This window comes from Sycon ciliatum, chromosome 1, assembly GCF_964019385.1.
Source record: "Sycon ciliatum chromosome 1, ocSycCili1.1, whole genome shotgun sequence".
In the NCBI taxonomy this organism is placed as follows: domain Eukaryota; kingdom Metazoa; phylum Porifera; class Calcarea; order Leucosolenida; family Sycettidae; genus Sycon; species Sycon ciliatum.
This window is the reverse complement of record NC_088643.1, coordinates 51,771,919-51,790,402: the sequence shown is the minus strand read 5'-3', so window position 1 is coordinate 51,790,402 and position 18,484 is coordinate 51,771,919. Positions and strand designations below refer to the sequence as shown.

At 45.3% G+C, this 18,484-nt stretch overlaps 1 protein-coding gene across 1 annotated transcript; it reads right to left on the bottom strand.

The window, feature by feature from the left end:
* Window positions 1-1,807: 1,807 nt before the first annotated feature.
* On the bottom strand, window positions 1,808-10,618 carry LOC135830973 (ras-related protein Rap-1b). Its single transcript, XM_065343216.1, has 7 exons — window positions 10,375-10,618; window positions 10,212-10,280; window positions 10,060-10,116; window positions 7,071-7,211; window positions 6,052-6,149; window positions 3,189-3,234; window positions 1,808-2,278 (listed from the first exon to the last, which is right to left on the bottom strand). The coding sequence occupies exons 1-7, from the start codon at window positions 10,429-10,431 to the stop codon at window positions 2,195-2,197; spliced, it is 552 nt and encodes a 183-aa protein (XP_065199288.1). The 5' UTR covers window positions 10,432-10,618; the 3' UTR covers window positions 1,808-2,194.
* Between the last annotated feature and the right edge of the window lie 7,866 nt (window positions 10,619-18,484).

Sequence of the window (18,484 nt, the reverse complement as noted above, 5' to 3'; positions counted from 1 at the left end):
CAGAAGCCGTTCTTAAAGGGGAAGTTAAGGCAAAAATCAAAATTTCAGCAGTTGTAGTCTTCGGGGTGCCGAGTCGAATGGTCGTGGTCCGAGGAAGCTGAAACGCTCCCTTCCTACTTGAATCCCAATCGAACTCGCGCACTTCCACCGAAACTGGGTGACTGCGCCCTACTAGATGGGGATTTGTATGCAAAATGTCACTAAACGCGCCATTTCGTTCTTATAAAAGCACGGATGACCGCGATTGGCCCATATGTTGTAGTCTTTTGGACGCTGAGTCGACCGGTTTTGGTCCGAAAAGGCTGCGATGCAGCGTTCCACCTTTATTCCCAATCGAACCTGGTTGAACAAGCGGTCACATGCTCCTGCGTACACCAGTCACCTGGTCACAGCGCCAGCAGGCGACAACTTTCACACCAAGGTTCAACTTGAGTGACAGGACTGCACCCAAAAAAGGTCAAACAGGCTAGTAAGTTGTACCCTGCAGGCACGGTGGCCAGGTGACTGGTGTACGCAGGAGCACGTGACCGCTTGTTCAACCAGGTTCGATTGGGAATAAAGGAGGAACGCTGCATCGCAGCCTTTTCGGACCAAAACCAGTCGACTCAGCGTCCAAAAGACTACAACATATGGGCCAATCGCGGTCATCCGTGCTTTTATAAGAACAAAATGGCGCGTTTAGTGACATTTTTCATACAAATCCCCATCTAGTAGGGCGCAGTCACCCAGTTTCGGTGGAAGTGCGCGAGTTCGATTGGGATTCAAGTAGGAAGGGAGCGTTTCAGCTTCCTCGGACCACGACCATTCAACTCAGCACCCCGAAGACTACAACTGGTGAAATTTTGAGTTTTGCCTTAACTTCCCCTTTAATTTTAGGCTGTGGTAATCTTAGCATTTCAGGCTGGACGTTCTTCAACGCACGACTCTACTGTATTTCATTTCTCGCCTGATGTCACCAGCTATTTGTGTTTACGAGTACAACACTACATGCAGTTCATGCACAATGCGCTGCTCAGAGTAAAGAATGCAGTACGAGCATAATATTATCTATTTTAGCATTGTCATTGATGATTGTGCACTCATTCTTATTTCAAGTGGTGTCTGGTGCAAAGAAGCATGAAGTCGGAAACTGACTTATGCTACGCCACCCTCCGTGAAGTGTGCATGGGAAGGAGAGGGAAGCATAACAATCATTCCCAATGAAGCTGCGAGACACGTCAACCAGACAAGATAATCAGGGCGTAGATCTTTTTTACGTCTTGTCACTCTGCGCAGAAAACTGTACAGTGTGTAGATGCAGTAGTCCACGCACACACGCCCGTGCACGAAAGAGACATTCTTTCCTACCACATAAGCCAAAATATGTACGAGTACCGAACAATCTTCCTCCAGTTCACCACCATTACGCTGCTGTATTTAGAAACAGGCCGAGTATTGTGAATCGGCCTTGAAACTCCGGGAGAATCATCCCAGAGCAGAGGTTCTTGCTTAAGTGCGTATGAACATGCGAGCTATTTTCCACAAAATATCGCACAACGCACTTTGAATCAGGGAGTCGGTATTTGACGACTCCCTGCTTTGAATATAATTATATTGCAAAAATGGCATCGATGACCTACCGAAATGGGTTGATCTGCATGTGTGCACCTTCACCCATGACCCCCCCCCCCCCCCCCCTCCAGATCTGTTCCCCTCTACTCTACCAAGTAGACGAAAATGAACGGACAAAACTCGATCAATTGTTATTAAACTTTATTAGACGCAATCATGCGCACACACACACACACACACACACATACCATGTGAGTACCGTATTTTACTTGATGTCTCTAACATCAAACAATGTGCAAATCGATCACCGTGAGGTGTGAGACAGAAAAAGATAGAAAGAAACCCCAACCCAGAATCCAGAATGGACACAGTTATTTATTATGAGAAGCGATATTTTTGTGCCATACAATAAAAGCTAGTCGTCTGAAGTGAAACATTGTGCGGTACTCGCCAGCAGTACTATAAGGCCACACGTTGTTTTTCTATGTTTCTCGTCGTCGCCCGCGTAGGTTTTCAGAAATTTCGGAAGAAAAAAAAAAGTTCAGTGCACTACTGTTTTTTCGCCCGCCCACATACCTTTTGTTAAAATTTGCCGACGAGAAACATAGAAAAAACAAAGTGTGGCCTAAAGAGAGCAGAAAAATTACAGCAAAAGACAAGCACCCTTCCTTCTTCGCTTTGGTTCTGGCATTTTCCTGTTGACTTGCCGTACAAGATCGCAGAAAATCTGCAGGACGGAGAGAGAGCACATCAAGAAGTAGGGATTTAGCCATCACTTAGGCGAACCCCAGTGATCATGCAGCGGACTGCGTTCTTTCAACTTCAAATTCACTCCAAGTTCCATTGTTTGAACACGCCCAATCACCCCCAACCGGTCTGGTCCTGGGTCACTCAGGCACCGTTGACATGGAGTGTTTATCCCATCCCCTGGGATGAGTTCAACCCGGTGTGTATATAAACGTGCACACAAGTGTGTGTATGCTATTCCAGCATGAACTTTCAACTGCGGCTGGGAGGGCGAGATCAAACTCAACCCGGATCGGAGAAGCATACGACTGATCACTTCCGACAAACACGAAAGCGAGTCAAGTCCCTACAAACTGTACGTCAAAATCATTCCAGATGAAAGTCATGGACATTGATAACTGAACATCCATCCAGCAAAGTGACGTCAGAATGTGTCACATTTTCTCCCCCCTGTTGACTGATAAGGGCATGAAAAGTGCCCATGTAAAACACTGTTTCAAGTCATCTTCTGTGTGCATGCCGGAAGTGCGTACAGTTATAACTACAGCCTAGCCATGGGTGACGTGGTTAGCTGATAAAATCAGTTCAGAGTGTACACACACACACACACACACACATACCTCACCTATCCGGGCAGACGGACCCTAAACCTGTGGCTGCTTCGGTCTAACAGGCACCCTTTGGGCGAGTTCTAGTGGAAATAATTATGACTCCTTTGTCATTCTGCGTGAATAGACGTCGTATATCTGAATTTTCCCATCACACAACGTACATGTACGTGATTCAGAGATACGACAGTGCCTGGTCCAGGACCACATGGATAAAGGAGGTATGGGTGTAATCATGTAATGCATGTGCACAGTGTATCATCAGCACCAGGTATAGCTTACCTCGCTGACATTGATCTTGGCCTTAGCGGATGCTTCCATGAAGGCGCTAGAGGAGGCACAAGCAGGAGAAAGACACACACACACACACACATGCACAAACAAACTCAATTCCATGCACGCAGGTATTGAAGGCACTTTTGAATAACACACAACATGCTTGTTTGATGGGTATGATGCAGCTCAGCAGCAAAGTGGAGGGCAGACTGTGAAGGCGTAGCATGGCACAGCCAGTGTTTTACGAATCGACAAACACAAAGGCCAGCACGTACACAATTGCAGCTATTCCACCCATCATTCTCATCATCTCAAAGTACAGTACGATACGTTTAATACAATTCATCCTAGCATAGTGGCGTTCCCTTCATGTCATGTCTTTGGATCTGGTAAATTAAACTCTCACATCCTAAATGTGTCCAGTTGTAGCCTGTGCTGTAGCTTCATGTACCAGTAGCCTAGTAGTACTAAGAGTAACGTCTATCCTCCAATCAGGTTATTAGATGGCGTGCGATCTTTGGGTCGTCCCAATACAGATAGTAGCAGTGGGGAGGCTTCCTGCGGCTTCATTCATAGGAAGAGGGTTCTTGAGCAGGCTCGCTCTTTCTCGTTTACTCTGCCACAATCAAACTCTTTTTATCAATCAAGTTTTACAACATTTTGGCAAAATTGCCCTCATCAGGTATGCAATGGTATGCATTATTATGTTTTGGGTGGGGATTGTGTGTGTGTGTGTTTTTTTGTTGTTTTTTTTACTATTATTCACAAACCCAACTCGTAAAATAAACAATTATGTGGACAAAACAAACAGCTACAGAGTGTGTGTGTGTGTCTGCTTGCATGTGAATTTATCACCACATTGTTATCTTTGACTAAATGTTGATATCACACTTTTTTGGTTATCATTATTTTTATGGTTATGGCACGTCACAGTGGGTGCGATGTAGCACAACATAGTACACTGTATCACATAGTACACTGTATCACAAATCACATGTATTACAAAACTACTCCTTTGCAATTCTGCATACCCGATGGGGGGAATTTTGCCGAAACGTAAAAATTAATTGGTAAAAGAGCTCGATTGTTGCAGAGTAAATGAGAAAGAGCGAATCTGCTCAAGAAACCTCTTCCTAATAAAGATATTATTATTATGAACAAGAGCACATAATCTCCAAGAGTGTGCAACTGCCTGGCAGTGCCTGCACAGCCTCTATACAGTGCTGCGACGGCAGTACTTCACATCATGTGACATAGTTCAAACGGCTACGCTGGCCAAGAGTGCAAAGTAGTAGTGACAACAAGAGAGTTGAACCCAAAGCAGGGCTGCGTGCAACCCTGCATCTATCATGCACAGGGCGCCAATAATGTGTACGGGTTCGGCACGTGATGTGAAGTTCTGCCGCCGCAGACTCCATAGCTGGAATTGCACACTCTTGTTATCATGCATCTCATTGCTTCACACAACTAACTCCTCATTGCTTGATCCTGCATCCACCACAACATTCCTGGTATCCTGTTTCTTGCCTCATTATCGTGCTCCTTCATGTGGTTGCTTAACTGCGCTCCGCCTCGCCAATGTAGTCCTCGCCACAGTACGTGCATGTCAATAGGCACAACCCTTGTGGGTCATAACAACTTTGGGCCCATGGGCCAAGCTAGCCCCCCCCCCCCCCCCCCCCACTGGTACGAATCTATTGAATCATTTGGCCGGTCTCTCCCAGAGAGTCATATAAAAGTTACAAACCCTGCATTTGTCACACTCTCCAGCCTCTCATTTTAGGCCTGATTCGTTTTCTCGACATTTTTTTCGATCTGTGAAAGCGTACTTGCATATCTGCTTCTGGATTAGTCACTATCTTCAGATACTACTACTACTACTACTACTACTACTACTACTACTACTACTACGGAAGTCATAGCAACTTAGCCCGCAATAGATTAGCTAAGTGTGTACCCAAGCACAGGGTGTGCTTCGAGGTCTTAGCATCCATAACTTTATATTTACTTACACAAACTCAAAGCCCCATTCAGGTTGGCCTGTGCTATTGGTTTTAGACCAGGATGCTATTATCTCTGCGACTAGTGATGATTTCGAACCTAACTACACGCTGCCCGCGTATGTGCATGTGTGGCAGCTGAGAAGAGCGCAGGGGCGGATCTCACGCTTCCTCTTATGTTCAGGCTGCCAGTTTTGGACCATCGGTTTCCCAATGATCGTGAATTGATGTGAAACTCTGAGTTGCAACACAGCGTCCTTTCTCTTTACAGTGCCCTATCTACTTGTACGCCGCGTAGCCCAATGCATGCATTTGTTTCCGTCTGTCAGGGCAGGTTTCAACCAGATGCCATGGCATCATTAAACTAAGGGTGCGTTCTTATATTCTCTAGCTTCTAGGAGAAGAAGAAAAGAGAAGTCGAAGAAACTGGGATTACTCAAGAACGGGTCTCGAAGAATTCGGAGATATTTTGCACATGGCAAGCAAAATGAAGCGCCAAAGGGGCCGCGATCTTGAGTGATGAATGTAGTAATACACGTGTGCGTATGCGAAAAGGGAAATGCGTGTACACTCATGATGAACACGTGGCTTTTAGTCGTAGTTCGCATGCGCTGATCCCAAACCGCGGGAATCTCCAAGTTTCAACCACCTCTGAAGGTTGGAGAGCTTTGGAGAGCCTCCTAAAAGTCGGAGAGGATATAAGAACAGCTCTCGAACTTTTCGGAGAGTTGCCAACTTTTCCAAGAGGATTTAAGAACGCACCCTAAGCTGCAACATGATGAACTTGACCGAGGAACGGGACCGCAAACACAGCATGCACATCAGGCAGGCTGTGAAACTGATAAGCACACACACTGTAGTACTCTTACCAGCTGGAGAACTGTTGAGCTAATTCCTCTCCCTGCTCCTTGCTTACAACTCGCTCATCCTCAAGATCGCACTTGTTACCAACCAAAATCATTGGAACCTGAACATAAGGAAAAGAAGTCATGGATGATGTCAGCCAGCAGCAGAGGCAATGACTTTGCAGGGGATTAGAACAAAGATAAACACAGTGGATTGGGAGCAGTGCTATAATCACTTAGACCAATGCCATTACATGCACTGTCTGTCTGAGTTACAAAAGCTTTGAATGCAGAACACGTTCCTTTACTTTGGGAAATGCACATGTGCACGTGCATGCGTACGTCAACGTCAGCACAACCACGAGAACATGAAAACCGGAGTATGTACCCCCGATGATTGGCTGTCACGGCAAAAATTCCTGGATCACAACATTATAGTAATGCAGTCTGTACAAGAGAGATTCAAGCAGGTCTGATTTACTCGGGGCTTTCTGCTCGGCAGATACCTTAGGCTATACCAGTAGGCGGAATCTGCAAACTCTGGTTCTCAAGTGATCTTGACACACCACACTAACTACTGTAAATATACAAAATTTCGGCACTTCACGATTTTTGACATTTCGACGGCGATTTATTTTCGGCGTGGGGTAGAGGGCATGGTATAGTGCGACAGATGCTGTGAAAAACTTCATCGGCGTTTCAATTTAGGCGTTTTGGGTCGGTGCCGAATATAGCCGAAATTAAATAGCTGCCGAAAATTTGTATATTTACAGTAATCACTAATGTACAGTCGCCACCGTGCAGATCAGGCAGGTGAAATAGCACACAAACTGCTAAACAGGGCTGTAAGCAACATCTAACTGCGAAATATTCAGATCTCATAAAGAGTAAGGACGGCAATGGTTAACACCAGCGTTGCTTTTCACTAAACTACAGGACAAAAGTCGATGGGTTTCGGCATGAGACAACTCGTGCAGTAGCAGTAGTTGGAACGGGTGCTGATGTATGCATAGGTCTCTGCGAGCCTGGAAAGAGTCACTCACATCTCCTGTGTCCTTCACTCGCAGAATCTGATCACGGAGATCACTTAGGTCGTTGAATGTTGACTGAGCGGTGATAGAGTAAACCAGCGCAAATCCCTGGCCGTTCTTCATGTACAAATCACGCATAGCCGTGAATTGTTCCTATCACGAAAACAGAGTGGACAAACACAGGCAAAAAGAGAAACCAGTTACATACCATCTCACCCCAGTAGCAGAACATGCTGTCAACTGCACGCAAAGTTACTTATGTCGAACGCTGCATAGCTTGCTGAATTCTGTGTTACAAGGCAAGTCCAAAGGAGCTCAAAGAAACAAGTCCAATCTCCAACATTGAACTATCATTCGCAGTTTCATATGCAGGTAGAATCCTGAGATGTGGAATCCGCTGCCACTTCCAGCACCAATTTCAGTATACACTATTCCACTACAAGAGGATAAGAATTGAGATGTAGTAAAGACGGACCATCAAGCAAATAGTCGCGGACAACAGGACAGTGCCAACAAGACCACCGTGCCATTCTTGAGAATTCCTCGCTCTACTATTCGTCCTAAAGTAACCACCCATCATTTTTTTACTACCGTATTTTCTAGGGGTCAAAGGGATGTGCCGGGTACCCGACCGTTAATCTCAGGTACCGTTAGTAAAAGGGTACCCGTTTGGATTTTGATGAACCAGTCAGTACGGAGCAACACTGCTGGGATCGTGTATTCCAGGCGGGAGTCAATTATTTACAACTCCACGCTGGATGTCTGCATTGTTGTTGCATTTTCGCACCTAGTAGATCGACTCCTGTGACTATCAGACACCAATCGATTTGCGAATCACAATGTTATATCAAAATGCAACCCGAGAACAGATGAATTAAAATCTTGATTTATGTGAAAATTGCGCAACAAATTATACATGGCTGCTAAAGGGTACCCATTAACCCGCCCGTTAAGAAAATTACCCGTTCGTTAGTTAAAGGTACACCCGTTTGACCCCTAGTATTTCCCCCATTAAACGTACACGTCTCCAATACTAGTACGTCTCCAATTGTAGTACATGTTGAGCGTGGATCAAAAATATAAAAGGACACGTCTCTAATTATAGTACATGCTGGAATGATGTGATGGGCATTACTGCCGTACAGGTACTAGGGCCCACCTTACTTCGTTTTTCTTACCCGTTTATCATCTTTGTGTCTCTGTACACTGATTCTTACCATGGTTGCATGTATTTACAGCTTTACAGTGTCATTATCACTAGTTGTTTACCACCCAACCCAGACAATCAATCTTTCCAGAAACAATAAAAGCACACGTCTCCAATACTAGTACAGTCTCCTATAGTAGTGCAGGTCTGACCACCTTTGAAAAAATAAAAGGACTACATTTATTGGGGAAAATACGGTTAACCTACCTGTAAACATTGTCCAGGTTGACAAGGTACTCAATGGTTGCTTTCCTCTCGGTGCAATGACATATCAACCCCGTCATCTTGCTGCTCTAGCTTTTTGGCCCGGGTTATCGTATTTTCGGGAATTGGCGCCGGCCTGTCTGAAATAAGCGCCACATCATTTCAGGGCTTTTGTGTGGATTTTTTAAATTGGATGAAAATTTAGGGGGTTCCAAACTAGTAAGCGCCTCGTCCAGTATTGCCGAAAATATTGTATGCGACTATCAGAGATAGAGCGTGCTAAATACACCCGTGTGTGTTACTGACCAGTCTACGCATATTCCAACAGCACCCAGGGATCATGTAGTGGTGGTGAACATGGTGAAGGGCATGGCGAAGTCTCAGCACATGGCCATGTTCTCACACAAATACATGTAGCTGCAAGAGACAATGGTGTGCGCATTCGGCTTGCAACAAAGCAACAATGTGCCCAAGACACACCACCACCACCATGCCTGGCCTGACTGATTGGATTTAGCATAGCACAGCACACCCACAGCACAGCAGTGTCGGCATCGTAAGTGACCGCCGAGCTGCCCTCCAGGCTCACAGAGTAGACTAACGGCGCGCACATGCGTAACTGCACGTTTCGCTGTATCTGGAACGCATGTATGTCATATTGTTATGAACTACTGACGCAGAAGTCAAGATGAAGTCCTGATTCACGCGGAGGTTCATGCTCTCGTAATACTTGGGTTACACTGACTTCACCGAGCCTCTCGGACGACACTACGATGCTTTTCAAAAGTCCAGACCTCGAGACTTGTTCAAATAATTCAAATTTGGCTTTAGCTTTTTGAGAGAATTCTTCGGGATATTACTCAGGCGATTCCACCCCCCCCCCCCCCATTTTCCCGTACCCCGATAGATTTCTAAACAATTGGATAACAAACACCCTAATTTGGAAAATGCATCCACAAAGTGATCACAGATGGTATGTGGTATCAGTTTAAAGATGCTGGCCTAACGGTTTTTGAAACCGGACATATACTTTTGAACGCACTGTAACAAGATCGAGGACTCTGCCGGTCCATGATGCGTGAACGCTTTCTTCCATAGTGAAGTTTGAAGTTCACCATGTACCATGCACAAACATTTCCATAAAAGAAAGTGTTGGTGGCAAATTGTCAACATGCATGTACAGCTCCACTCACACAACAAGAGTTACTAGACGTATTCAGTGTTGCTATTTTCATGAACTAACAGATTTTTACTTCAAGAATGAAAGGCCACGAAATCTCGGATCAACTTTCCATGAGGTCCTGTATTACCGATGAGGAGACAGCACATGGACACGGCATTGTCGAGATATACTCTTAGTGTGTGCTGAGCCGGGGCTCATACTACCTCCAGCGATTCGCATTTCCACTCGGCCTGAGATATCTTCCTTGGATACTACAGCTACATCGTAGTACTGTAGACTAGCACAGGAATTCGGGCCGACACGGCTAACACGGAGCCGAAGACTACTACTAGTGTCATGCCGTTTGAAAACAGGCCTCCAACAATAATCAAGCTGTACAGAATTGTTGCAACAAGACAAAGTCTTACTGTTCCAGCTGTGTCCAGGATTTCCAACATGCATTGTGCTCCGTCTACTTCGACTTGCTACAAACGACAAAGCAAACAAACGGCATCAGAGTGCAAGAACGTTGACAATGTGGACAAGCGTCTTTTCGCCAAAAGAACAAGAAGTCTCTCACCTTGCGGTAGGAATCCTCAATAGTGGGATCATACTTCTCTACGAAGATTCCCTGAACAAACTGGACAGTCTGCAGAACGCAGAGCAGAGATCCGATTCGAAAACAGAACTCCCATTACAGGACTGGTCTAGTTCTCTCCTTGGAAACATCAACAAAAACTCACCAGGGCACTCTTCCCAACTCCTCCAGATCCAAGCACCACGAGTTTGTATTCACGCATGGCGGCGTGCAAGGTGGGCAAACATTGAGTGACCACAACTTTTACTTATTGGTGAAGAAGTCATACAGTAGCTGAACTGCGCGTCTTCAGCATGAAGAAAGAAGAGATCGAATCTCGGAGAAAAACTACAAGCCGCAAAGTGCAGTATGGCAGAGGAGGCATAGGCATAGGATCTAGGAGGAGGGGAATGCACGAATGCACTGGAAGGATGCATGCGTCATGTCAGGTCACTCCTCACGCGTGCACGTCACATAGATCTCCTAGCGGGTCGGGCGCGCATCCATGTACTTTGTACTCATACGGGTACGGTCGGGTGCGATGGATACGAGCCAAAAGTACGGTTGCAAAAAAGGCCGGTCCGCGGGACTCGCTGCTGCTGAATTTCGCTCATCCATCAAATTTTACCTAGGGTTCCCTGTAAAAAGGCGCTGACGCCTGTTGGGAATTCCCTAGTAAAAGAAGAATAAATAATAATAGTATTTGGTTTCCTTTGCCATGGACAGCAAGGCACAGTGAACGTGTGCTCAACTATTGCCCTTCAACGCTGTACATTTCTTGCCTTTGCTTTGATCTCATTGCTCAATGCTGTAACTCTATTTCTGCAGCCTCGGACTCGGGGGATCGGCCCGGCCCGGTCTTGCAAGTAACCGTATCAACGGTATGGTACAACTAACTTGTACTGTTGTAGAGCGTTGTAGACCCTATGCATATATGGCCTACCGCATACGAGGCGGGGCGGAGGACCGCCGGAGGTACACTGTACAATGACTACGAGTCGTATGTAGGTAGCAGATCAGTTCACACGAGAGAGCCGCGCGAGTGAGCTATTTTTCAGCAGCTTCCTCTCCAGTGTTGCCTGTTGCAACGTTGGTTGTCGTGGAGGCTGTACATCAAGAGTAGTCTACTCACGTACAAGTAATAGTCAGATAGTTGTAGGACTCTTGACACTAACCAATACAGTCATGTAGTACTAGAATATCACTGTTGTTGACTGCCCCATGCGCATGCGCCAGTGTCGGACGGAACTCAGTCATCGTCGGAAGGCATGTGCAGCAGTTGTTGCAATGTTCAACGTCGATCGGCGAGGCTAGTTCACAAATCGATACCGGTACTGTAGTATCGCGGTTACATCCCAGGATAATGGGCGGCCTTACTACCTCCGGCTCAGGCTTCCCCACGCCGTGTACTAGATCTAGCTGGTGATTAAAAAAATTTACGGTATTTTATTGTTCTGAAAAACGTAAAATGTTTGGCACCTATGAGTATGATCAGGGGCCGGTGTAAACGCGAAAACGGTTCCTCCGCGAAAATGGTTCCAGGCATACACCGGTTACCCCCTGGAACCGTTTTCGCTAGCGAAAACGGTTCCACCCTAGCCGCGAAAACAGTTCCTCCGCGAAAACGGTTCTTCCACACATTTCCTGCATCTATGGCCCTCTTGGAACCGTTTTCGCGGATGGGGCCTCACCGCGAAAACGGTTCCAGCTAGCCGCGAAAACGGTTCCTCCGCGAAAACGGTTCCACACATTTCCTGCATCTATGGACCGTTTTCGCGGATCGACATGCATCCGCGAAATCAGTTCCCAATCATGAGTTGTGCTTTCGGTTTTTTCTTCTTCAAAACGTCCTGAAGATGTCTTCTCTTGCATTGATCTTGGTGGTAATCGGGCGTGTTACGACGAAGTCTTGCAAGCGTTGCTTGCAAACGCCTGCCTCGTTTCCTGCGGACGCGAAGAGGCGTAGAGCAATAAAACGCTTTGCAGTCAACTTCGTCTTGGATCGTGGGGTCCTTTTTCGCCAAACAGATGAAGGCCTACCACAATGGATCACAGACGACGGCCAACAAAAGGAGATCTTGCATCCATGCCACTCGTATGATATGTCTGGTCACCTTGGCCGTGATAAGAGAGGAGGAAGGTCTGTGAGAGGTGAGTAACTAATATTACTTGGATTTATTTATTTTCAGTCTCAAATCAGTGAAAGTCGAAAGAATGGTAGTGTGTGGTGTAAGTAAGGGAGTTAGTGCACCACATTTAATTATTATTACTTTCAACCGTCTTCATGAAGGCCCACACACAAAACTGACCACAACTGACAAGGCTTCTGTTGGCATATCAGTACAGTAATTGACCCGGATTAACTCACTTCGTATACATGTAAGCACGCACCTAATTTTCCACCATACATGACTGTACAGACTTTCAACCCGGGTTGAAAATTCTCATGTTAACACAGCCTAAGGCCCGGGTTCCACTGCGGCTCCGCTGCTCCGCGGTACATGCAGCGGAGCAGCGCGGTTCCACTGACACTCGCCATTCGCGGTACCGCGGTCGTGCTCCACACTTTTTGATGACGTTTCATTTGCCTGCAAGTGCAGTGCTTGAACAAAGGAAAATTCAAACCCTTTCTTACAAATCATCGCCGAAGTCGCAACCACTACTTCGTAATAATAATATTAATTAGTGCAATTAGGAGTATAATAGATGCAGACATGGCCAGACAACAACGAGTTCATGGAATTTTTAAGGATTTTTATGTTATTCAAAATCGATTTTCGTGTTCCGCTCATCAGTGAATAGTATCGGAACTGAGGGTACTGTGTACAAAAATAGAACATTTTATAACAGCATAAATAAAAGTGTGAACAAAAAAGGAAGTGCTACAGCATTACATTTTCTGTTTTGTGCCGTGCAAGTTATGTTAAGCAGTTGAAGGTTCTGGAAGCTGTATGTATTCGTGTGCATAATCCTGTTCTTTGTAAACAAAAGAAGCATGTAGTCGCGCTTAAGTTGTTCTCATAGCTGGTTATCAGATGTAAATGTTGTGTCATGTTGCACTGTATCACCTCATGCTTTGTGCCTGCACTCAGTTATAATATGTTAGCACTATGTTTGACACCTATTATGTAATGCTGTAGCACTTCCTTTTTTGTTCACACTTTTAATTATGCTGTTATAAAATGTTCTATTTTTGTACACAGTACCCTCAGTTCCGATACTATTCACTGATGAGCGGAACACGAAAATCTATTTTGAATAACATAAAAATCCTTAAAAATTCCATGAACTCGTTGTTGTCTGGCCATGTCTGCATCTATTATACTCCTAATTGCACTAATAAAATTGCTTTCTCCACGCCGACTCTTTAAATAATATTAATAATAACTCTAACGAGTTAACGAGGAGAAATCTGTCGTTAAAATAGAAATCGTTATACAGAAATCGATACATAATAATTATACTGTCCTATTGAGCGTTGAGAATAAGTGAGAATCGTTACCTTTGGTACACGTAGACCAGTAATTTTTTGGGAAATCGGTATATATGTGCCTCGTTAGAATAATGGCTTTTACAGTAGTCTTTGCAGCATGCCCAAAAGTAGTTTGTTGTTTGTGTTTCCCTTTAGCCGACTTGTCCTTCCTCCGATGTGGATGGTGTGGTAGTTTCGGCAGACTCCGTTCAGCAAGGAGCGGAAGAAGCTGATGTAAGTTGACCTTGCCCAGTGCGCATTTTATGCACTTTTCATTAGTGCGTCGTGAGCTTTCAACCTAATCTTTGTAGCATGCCCAAAAAGTAGTTTGTTTGTGTTTTCCTTTAGCCTACTTGTCCTTCCTCCGATGTGGATTGCATGGTAACTGGCGCCAAAAAATGGGTACAATTGGTGGGTACCTCCTCGTGGTTGTACCTGGTAACCATTGTAGCACGCCATAGAAGTCTTGAATGCATCTATCGTGTGTTACATTGGGCTAAATCCCACCACTTTCTTAGGCTTTCACTTTCAGCCAGTGATGTGTATTTAGGACCTAACATTTGCTTTGTTCATATTGTAGTTATATGATTCTTAGGTATGTGTATGGGATTGAGGCCTTTGGCCTCTGCTTGGTGGATCTGATCTATCCTCCCCACCGTTTAGGAGCCGCATCTGACGCCTGATCATGGGGTGGTGGCGTCCCACGGAAGCGGAAAGGTGGTTCTTGACCAGGGAGTTGTACGACTCCTTGTTCTTGACCTGCCGGGTACGCGAACCCGTCGAATTTATTTTTTTATTTATTGGGTATGTGTATGATGTGCTTCTGTGTCTTCTGACTGTAACTTTATTTTAACTCTGAAAGAGCAGATTTGATCCTTTATGACTCCTTCATTTTCGACACATTCTCTGTACTGGACACATTGTTGCAATTATTCTATGTAAAATAGAAGAAAAACACTAGGGAACGAGTTATGAAGCAATTATCCACGACTGTAACAAGATAATAGGCAGAAAGTGCGATAACAGGGCACACAACTGACAGGCTACTGAGACATTCAGTTTTGTGCCCTGTTAGCGCACTTTCTGACTGCTTATTATCTTGTTACAGCCATGGATAGTTGCTTCATCACTCGTTCCGTAGTGTTTTTCTTCTATTTTACATTTGTATCCGAGCAATTATTGTACACTTCCTTTATATTTAAACTCGGATACTGAGCCAGTTATAAATGTAAAAAAGAGAAGAAATACATGAGAACGAGTTATGCAGCAACTATCCACGACTATAATATTCTTATTCTTTGTTTAAACTGGTGTCTTTCTTTATTGGCAAAGTACGGTTTTCTTCTTCTATACGTTTGAATGGCGTTGTGACATGCATAGTCATGTATATCTGGTGTGGATGCATGTACATTTTACAGAAGGGTGTATGCATGTACCGTAATGTCGTGTATTGTGTATCAGGCTTATACTTCAACCAGGTATTTATTTGTATGTCAGCATGGAAACCAGGCTTCTATTGACTATACAAGACAGGCTTTTTAAATACAAGACACTAAAGTATGCACATTGTACAGGTGTCCATAACCCAGTGGGTGTGAACATCCTCGGTTGGGTGTTCATTGGGTGGTATACATGTACGTTCACGTTACAGTAGAGTCGCGCGCCCAAGAACGTTGTTTCCAATGGGTCAGCCTGGGACGTTCTTATTTTTCAGCAATCTGGCTGCGTTCATAACACATTCTTAGAAACAACTCCGCACTGAATCATATGTATCTCACAAGCTCCCAGAAAACCAATACCGCCGTTCTTAGCTTTAGGCTGTGGCGTTCTTAGTATTTCAGGCTGGACGTTCTTGGGCTCCGCGTTGTTCAGCGCGCGACTACTGTAGACCAATTTAGTCCAATAATCAATGGAAGACAATCGCCTTTCCAGATTCATCACATTGTATAGAGCTAATAACAACTACTACTGTAGTAGCTATTAGCAAGCATTACAATTACAATAATTCTCAATCAAATTTTCGGCCAGGAGCCATCATCAGGATTGAGGAGAAAAAACAAGTGAGGTGGACCTATAACAGGCAACACAAAGTGGAACGAAACTACACCATACGTGATAAAATTGCACCATCCTTTCGGCACAGGCACACACATATACCCATGCACATGCCAAAACACTGAGACACCCACTCACAATCGCACCAACACTCACTCACACTCCAAATCACACCCAAACACGTGTAACTAAAGACACACACAAAAAATACCAATGTGCCTGAAAACAAGGTGTGAGTAGTGGTGGGACTATGACAAAAGAAAAGAAAAGGAGATGAGATTCCGTCGCCAAACTACACTTACACTACAACATTGTGCTGAACTACCGGTATATAACAATGGCGTGAACAAGCACACATGACAACAGGACAGGACAGTGGCAACAGAAACAATGATCATCCAATTTTTCACATTGTCAATTGTCAAGCAACACCCAGCCACGATCACGGTTCACCTTAGGATGGTGTCTGGAGATGTGGATTGCCTCCCTTATCCGGCGGTTCACGTATGACACTTCCGTTGCGAGTATGGATGGTGATGTGAATGAATGGCGCTGTGGATGGATGTTGTAGTGGTTGGTGCAATGCGCAGTGCTCTCCCCAGGGCTTCTGCGGTGCACAGGCTCTCGCTTCTCGGTAATGTTCCTGGACTCGCTCCCTGACACACTCCGTCTCTCCCACAGTAATTCTTGTGTCCGGATAAGTCATTCGGACAGCGAAAGTCACAGCCGCAGACACACACCCTCACCCACACACAAAGCAGGTAGCGTGATTACAAAGCTAGGTAGAACTTGTTCTCATGACGACACTTGGACACCAGCTCTGACCTCTTGTAGAGGGAGCGGGTCCCAGGCAATCTCTAGCTTTCTGGCCAGACACAGACACAGCCAAGATGTTAGAGTATGCTGCAGCTCCACTAGCTCCACTAAGTTCTTCACGTAGGCGTACAACATACATGACTTGAGGAGTTCTTCACGTAGGTGTACTGCATGGATGGCTTGATAAGTGCTGACGGTGATTCACATCCAGAAATCAAATCCAGATCTCGATAATCTCCATACTTCACCTAGCCATGTACTGAAGTACTAGCTGTACAGGTTAATATCTCACAAATTATGCTAAATGTCTCGGCCATCTGTATTGACTCTCTATTGTATAAGCGATACGAACGCTGTCGATGATTTGCATCTACAAACCAAATCGAGATGTCCATCAATGTTCAGGTAGCCATGTACTGAAGTACCAGCTGTATAGGTTCTCACAAATCCTGCTAAATGTCTCCAAGCCAAGTGCCAGCAGTACAGCTACTGAAAAATTGGAAGGTCTGAGAGGAAAGCCATAAAATAAGAATTCTCACAAACTCTCATTTATTAATTATCTCGGCCATCGCGAGTGATTCATTCTCTACAATGGCAATGGAAAGCAACAGTCACAAACTCTCATAAATACCTCGGCCATCGCGAGTGATTCTCTACAAAGGCAATGGAAAGCAGCAGTCACAAAAGTCTTCGAATAGTTTCTCAGACAGTACTGGAGCAGTCAAGGATGTACAGACTGGAGCCTGGAACCGTTTTCGCGGATGATCCCAGTTGCTGCAGTCCGCGAAAACGGTTCCACAGTAGACAGTGGTCGCAGTTGCCTGGAACCGTTTTCGCGGATGGTCCTACACCAGAAAATTAATCCCTGAAACCGTTTTCGCGGCTAGCCCGGCTAGTCATACATCAGAAATTAGTGGGCTGTGGATTCCAGGGGGAAACCGGTGTATGCCTGGAACCATTTTCGCGGAGGAACCGTTTTCGCGTTTACACCGGCCGGGCCGCGGGGATGGCCCGCGCCCACGCCTGGTAAAAAAAAGTAAATATAAATTAAAGAAAAAATTAAAAATTAAAGGTTCTGCGTTCCGGCTCTCCACCTTCTCCGGGAAAATAAGAAAACTAGAGGAGAACAAACAAACACAAGAAGGAAGAATGACACGAAAAACAGAAATTATGAGAACATGATAATTATAATGAGCACGGCCATCAACCTCAACAGGGGAGTGACCTCGGCAACATGTAACAACAAGAGCAGCTGAGTCCGCGGCAAAGACCGGTGCATGATTAATCTGTTCCTGCGGGAATTTGCGGAAAAAACTCTCGAAAACTTGCGCAAGAAATTGCGGCAGAATACAACAAAAAATGCGACGAAAAGTGCGGAACGATGCAGAACTTGCCAGGAATTCGCGGGATTATTTACAGAAAATTGCAGATTTGGGCCAAATCACGCAATTTGTGGCATCGTATATCTACTCGGGAGTAGTACGAGTGCAAATAACCTACAGGATCATGGAAAGCACTGCGTGAAAAGTGCAGAAAAAGTGAGATATAGTGCAGAAAACAACAAAAACGCGGGAAATCCCGGATTTTGCTGAAAATCGCGGGTTTGGGCGAAAATCGCGAAATTTGTTGCATCCGTGGAATCGCGATTTCCTGGAGGGACAGATTAATGCCACGTCCGTGGTTACGGTACCAGTACTACAGTGTAGTACGGTATTATGGGAACCCGTGTACATGCAATCCAGGGGCGTAGCAGCCGGTCCGGCCGGTCAGGCTTTGGCCGGACCACTTTTTCACCCAGAAGTGCCCAGAATGCAGGATGTTGCACCCTAATTTTAAAAATTTCCCGGGGGACACCCCCAGACGCCCTCCAACCGGACCACCTCCAACGGCAGTGCTACGCGCCTGCAATCGCGATACGTAGATCTACCAATGA